The 6659-nt window shown below is 37.8% G+C and overlaps 1 protein-coding gene across 1 annotated transcript; it reads left to right on the forward strand.

Annotated features, from left to right (window-relative positions):
• Window positions 1-378: 378 nt before the first annotated feature.
• Window positions 379-6428, forward strand: LOC129457428 (polymeric immunoglobulin receptor-like). Its single transcript, XM_055232493.1, has 7 exons — window positions 379-419; window positions 1847-2092; window positions 3301-3582; window positions 3991-4239; window positions 5124-5150; window positions 6127-6236; window positions 6328-6428. The coding sequence occupies exons 2-6, from the start codon at window positions 1945-1947 to the stop codon at window positions 6144-6146; spliced, it is 726 nt and encodes a 241-aa protein (XP_055088468.1). The 5' UTR covers window positions 379-419; window positions 1847-1944; the 3' UTR covers window positions 6147-6236; window positions 6328-6428.
• Window positions 6429-6659: the final 231 nt, after the last annotated feature.

Below are 6659 nucleotides of genomic sequence, written 5' to 3' on the forward strand. Positions count from 1 at the left end.
GCCCCGTGGAGCACAGAGCCCCGTCAGCCCCGTGGAGCACAGAGCCCCGTCAGCCCCGTGGAGCACAGAGCCCCGTCAGCCCCGTGGAGCACAGAGCCCCGTCAGCCCCGTGAGGATCTTGTGGCGTGTTGGAGTTGAGCCTTGAGCGGTTGTTTTTGACCGCGTGGTGCGCCAGGCTGGAGGTGGATGTGAGTGAAGGTGTCACTGTCGTCGGCCCAAAAGTTCCGTTGCTTTCTCATCTCGTGTTTTTCCAAAAAGCAGCGTAGAAACTTGACTTATACTAATATTGTGAATGTCAATCACAATGTGGAAACTGACCAGCAGGACCACTGGATCCAAACAGGAGAAGCTGCTTTTTTCTCGTCCCAAAGAGAGAGACTGCACTGCGCCTTCCCCTGCGCCTGTCCCGCATCTGTCAGGTTCACCTTTTACACTTTTAAACTTGAAATTAAATGCTTGAATTTTTTTTCCCCAATTAGATTTTTCCCCCCTTTTTTTCAATTTGAAATGGAAATGCATACAGAAGGGATCTTATGCTACTGTTTTTTTGTTTTGTTTTTGTTTTTTAACACATGTTGTACTTTTAGTCACATTCCTGCCTTCCTTGGAAAGGTGCATGTCGTGAGTTTAGCCTTTAGGTACATCTGATCCTACCCTGCCCATGGACCATGCGTGGTTGAGCTAACCCCATGAGACTCTGAGCGAGCAGAGCTGCCACAAAGGAGACAAGGGAATGATAGATAAATTGCAAATCATAAATTAGAATGTTTCTGCTTCCAGGGCGGTTCGGAACCATGTTCTAAACCTGCTGCCCGTTCATGACAATAGGACTCGTTCATATCGTTCACATCGTTCATGTCGTATCACGTGACCGCTCTAACAAAGCTTGAACTTAGCTACAGCAGACATAGAGTGTAGCCGAAGCAAATGATTGAAAACACACGGATTTTGAGCTGAGAAAAAGTGTATGATCTGGAAAATAGGTAAAAATTGCCACAAAATTTGACCATTGTGAAATTTGTCAGTCGAACACGAGCAGTTTGTGATTACATTGTGCTCTATGAGAAAAGATCTTTCTGGGCAGGAGGGATTTTTTCGTTGTAGTACCAATGAGTGGCCACTAATCCAATTTAAGACAGCTCTAAGCTAGCAATACTCTATTCAGATACTTTAATAGATCCACAGTGGCGGCACACTCCCTCAGTCAACTTCTATACACGTGCATTAAAACTACTTAAGCTACATTCACACTGCAGGACATATCTGATTTTTTTTTTTCTCATATGTGATCTGTATTTGATTTTTTAATGTCAGTGTAAACAGCTCAAATCTTTTTTTTTTTTTTCAAATCTGACCCAGACTGCATTTGTATGTGTCATAAATCCAATATGTATTTCATATGACTGCAGTCCGAATGCTCATGCGACATACACGTCATAAATAAATGTTTCCAATCACGTATGTAGGCAAATGTTCTCCTGCTCATCCGAAAGTTATTAAAAAATCTGTCTCATATCACAAAATCTTTGCCCTCTTCCTTCTTTGTGAAATCACTTGAAAGAACTTGAAATAGTCACAAATGCACCAGGATTAAGTCGAATAGAGGCCATTTTTACTTCCGCAAACACAACGTGCTGCATGTGATGTTGTGTTCTGGTGTCTGCATGTGGGTCACTTCGAGGTTAGATATCAGTCTCATTTTTGTTGTAATGTGAACAACTACATAAAAAAATCAAATACAAACAAGAAATATGAATTGGGCCACATACCCTGCAGTGTGAACATAGCCATAGTTCTACTTTCAACTTTACTGTGCCCCTCATTAAGTTATCCCATGTTTCTACAGACCCTGATTTCTGTGATGAAGACTACAAACAAACTAGCTTGATTTCAGCTCATATCACCATTTCCTGTAATGATGTGTATGGCTTTATCTGTAAAGAGATGAATTACACCTGCGACACACTCTATGCCCCTTATGCTAAGTACACCATCAGTGATGTGAGGGCACTGGACAAGGGGGTCTACTGGTGCGGCAACAGATCACTGAGCGAAGGCCACAGAGTGTCACGACAGAAAATACTACTTCAAGGTAGAAATATTACACCATGTTCCCAAATTGAAGGACATTTTACATAATTTTATCTATAGTAATAGCTTTGTTAAAGAACACATATTATGCAAAATTGACTTTTTATAGCCTTTTAATAATAATAACAGTAACGCCCTACAATTGTAATGAACTTGCTTGTGGAAGCCTCTAAAAGCACTTTTTTCCAGGTATATTGTTGTTTCCTAATCAAAAACATACCTGGAGTTGTATTTAGCTTTCTTTGCACTTTAAACACATATTATGCAAAATGAACTTTTTGCAGTTTTGTCCATGTTATACTATTGTCCCCTCATCAAAACCTGGAGTTATATTTCACTTCATTTACACTTGTTTCATTAATCAATTAATGCAAAGTCATCTTCTCTGCACCTCAATTCTCCTTTTGCATTTTGCCCACAGTTAATACTGTACTCTGGTACTTCTCCTATACTTTTTAAGCCCATAAACCATCACCAAACTTATTCTACAGTCAAACTGTGTTCACAACAAACACGTGGCTCTATAAACATAGCATTCACAGAAGAAAAGGACTTCAACTGTTTACTTTACTTTCTGATTGTTCTCTCCTATTCCTGACAGCAGAGGGAGCTCCATTGGTAACAGAGTAGTTTATAGTCTAAATGCAGTTAAAGTTAAAGTTATTTTAACTTAGAAAATGTGAAATACTTATCGTGAGGTGGCCAAAAGCATGTACAAAGTAGTGATGGAACCTTTGGCTCTTTGATTTGAATCCTTTTGATCCATTCAAAAGACTGGCTCTTTTGCAATTCATTTATATGAGAGAAGCCAATGTAATTGACAAACTATTCATAGAGAGAAAAGACCAAGACTCAGATGTGTTTGAAATCGTTTATAGTGAGAGTGTGTGTTTGGAATTATGCATCTAATTAAACTGTTACTATGATGTCAAAATGTTTTTTTGTGCAGAAACGTCTCACTTATATTGTCCGTTCTGCTTCTGTGCTGATTCATGTATTGGTTCAACGTTAATCTAAAAATTTGAAACAAAAAGATTTGGTTCTTTTAAAAAAAAAAATCCTGCTGCAGTCGTTCATGTTAAAGAACTGGGGAATAAGAGCCAAGAATGCATTATGTGTTCTTTAGAAGGTTAGGATGTATATTAGCACCTGGGATTCAGATGGTTCACAGATACTGGTGCAAACCCCACTTAATGTTATTTTCTTCAGTCTTTGCAGAAATTATAGATGTGCCGGGCTGCTCTGGAGGCTGGGTTGAATTCATCTGGCCATATAAAGGAATGTATACAGAACACACAGTATCTACTCCAACACATGAGATATGCAGTAACGTGGATGATCAATGGGAGCAGGTGGGGCCATATTGCCTGTACCACGACACCACAGGGAGATATCTGAAGATGATGGTGAGGCAGATTCAAAAGGAAGACTTTGGGTCGTACTACTGCAGATTTGATGAAACTCCTGCAAAGTTATTCAATCTATCCTCTTGTAAGATACGGTTGTGATATTTCTTTTTTTTTTTTTCATGGGCAAGCTACACAAATGTATCTGCATGTGTGAAAAAGAAAAAAACATTAATGTGCCCATATTACGCTCTTTTCTGATGTATGTTATAATATTGTTTTATTATCAGAAACACACCTGGAGTTGTGTTTTGTTTCATTCACCCATATTTAACACAGAAACCCTGCAAAAAACAACAACAAAAAACATTGTATTCCACTTTGTAAATGAAACAAAACACAACTCCAGGTATGTTTTTGAGAGGAAAACAACATTCTAACATGGCTAAAAGTTCACAAGAGTCATATTTGCATGCTATAGGACCTTTAAAGTACTATTGTTTTGTATTATGTGTAGCCAAAATCCATAATCTGTTATTTCCTCTTTCTACAGATCATTCTTATTGTCGCCATCAATACACTCAGACCACGTCCAAAGCAAAGCAAACCACCATTGTCTGTAAGGACCTGGAGAGAGAATTTATCTGTAAAGAGAGCGAATATAACTGTGACACCGTCCCAGCTCACCAGTCTCAGTACACTATCAGTAATGTGGGTGAGGAGGACGAGGGGGTCTACTGGTGTGTCTGTAAAGTGCAGGCACGGGGTTTCAGAGTGACAAAACAAAAAATACTCCTTCAAGGTACAGAACTTTTTATTTAGAAATAATGTATTGACCTGTCACAATAACACATTTTGAAGTGAGAAATATTACTGAATAAAATATAGACAATAAATGTTAATATCGCAATTGTATCGCTAATATAATAATTGTATAGTAATTATTCTATAGACACAAACCAGGATTATTTAAAAAACGCTACTCCAATAAAAAAAAAAAAAAAAAAACACCACTGGATAACACTAAAAAAATGAGTTGCAATGTATAGCAAATTAGAGAATGAAACACTGCAAAATTTCATTTTCATTTTTTCATTTAGCTTTCTACCACATCATAATGCTGTTCACTGTAGTTGTGTCCTTTGGCAAGGCACTTCACCCACATTGACTAAAATAATAATTATTAATACAGTTAGTTGCAAGATTCTGTTCAAGTCGACGTCAGGCTCACACGCGGCTATTCTCCATAAATATACAAAAACATGATACGGAACTGTACACAACAACTTGACGAAGCTGATGAGATATGCAGCAGTTTCACTAATGAGCTGCATGTTGATTGTGTTGCGATAGAACTCTGAAGGGGGAGTGGCTTAGCGTGGAGAGCAAAGCAAGGAGAGACTCAAGTTAATACTTTGTGTTCATCAAATATATCTTTTTCAAAACAATAAAATGTAACATGGGAGTCTAAATATGTCATGTGTTATGTTATGTGCTACTACAAAGAAAGAGTACCCACAGTAAATATTGACTCCCAAAAATAATTGTTCCTGCTATAATTCACTCAAGGATAAGTCGATATAACGAATATTGTGACAGGTCTAATTATGTATTATAATGCACTGTTATGATTACAACGTTTAGTACACTATTTATATTCACTACTGTCACTTCATCTTTTCACAGTCAAAAATGAGCCACTGGCGAAACCAGGTACAGGTAAAGTGCAGCAGAAAATCATATGCTGTAGTACTGATACTGAAATTTAAAAATCTATTTTGATACTAAGGAATAGATTTGATACTCAATGCTGAGCAAAAGACATCATCTGGGCTGCTCTTTGCGCACAGGTGTCTGGGTCCTTTTCATGAGTTGGTGTCCTCTGCTGTGGTCCCTAGGCAGTGTGGGATGATAGTGGCACAGAGAAGGAGGGAATTAGGCAAAATATAACTTTTTAGGGGGTGGAATGAGTGTTGAATTTAGGTCTTCCTCATTTGAAGGAAAAAAGAGATAGCCTACATTTTAATAGCATAGTTTTTAAGTCCATAAATCATTTCTAGACTTGGTCAAAAGGCCAATAACAATACAAATAATGTGCCCTATTATTTTCAGGGCTTTTAACCATATTATAGTTGTTTATCTTCTCATTGACACTCTCAAACGAGTATTTAGCATGAGTCATGCATGCTTGAGTCATTTTTATACCCTTGTATTCAAGATGTCATTACTCCAATCTGGTACACAGCCATTGCCCTGCGTTTACTTTGTTATAAAATTGTATTTTCTTAATCGATAGGTGTAGGATTCCATAGCGGCACATAGTAACTTTTTTGTTGTGATGACCTTTATGGCGATATCTGGCCCCAGGTTTCTAACATGGAAGACAGCGGACTTGTTTCTTTTATTAAATTATTTTAGATCAGTATTGCAATTTAAAATGTCCAAATTATGACAATGATACAGCAAATATATCTACTGTTAGAAAATATCATCTCACCACCTCAGTAGAACAGCTATCAAAACGATGTTAAGTGACAGTTTGTGAAGAAACCTTTATAGTTGCTACTCCATTGCTTCCTTTCGTTTAAAGTCTTTTCAACACATGATATTTCCAAGCCAAACACATTAACTTACATTCTCATTAATGTGGTAATGGTTTATTACTAATAGAAAGATATCCTCTCTTTAGTTGAAAAAGCAAAGATTTGAGCTGGAGGCAGACTGTTATCCCATGGACTGTCTAGAGCTGGTCCGGAGCCCCACGCAAATGTATTATATCCCTCTCAAGGTCGCCATGGTGTAAGTAGAGTCTTAATGAATCACCACAATCTTTCTATCATTATTAAAAAAGAAAATATTTCCTGATTTCTTTGTCATTGTCTGTTTGCAGTTACATGTTGAACCCTTTCACCATTTTGTCCTGTGTTGCCAAATCCACATGTGGACTCAACAATGCCGTCCTGGGCCTTTTCTTCCTCTGCACTATTAAAAGTATGTGCTCATCTTATACACAAATATTTAAATTAAACACTCCCAGTCTAATTCAAAATGAAATTCTTTTTGTTGAACAGAAAATACCATGTTGAGTGCCATATTTCTGGCCCTGGCCACGTATCAGTCCATCTACCCCATCACTCTCTGTGCTCCAGCCATGCTCTACATAATGCAGGTAGGCTCCTCTATGTTTTATAAGCACAAAATGTAATAACTATATGATAATAT

Source organism: Periophthalmus magnuspinnatus, unplaced genomic scaffold, assembly GCF_009829125.3.
Source record: "Periophthalmus magnuspinnatus isolate fPerMag1 unplaced genomic scaffold, fPerMag1.2.pri scaffold_89_arrow_ctg1, whole genome shotgun sequence".
Taxonomy (NCBI): Eukaryota; Metazoa; Chordata; class Actinopteri; order Gobiiformes; family Gobiidae; genus Periophthalmus; species Periophthalmus magnuspinnatus.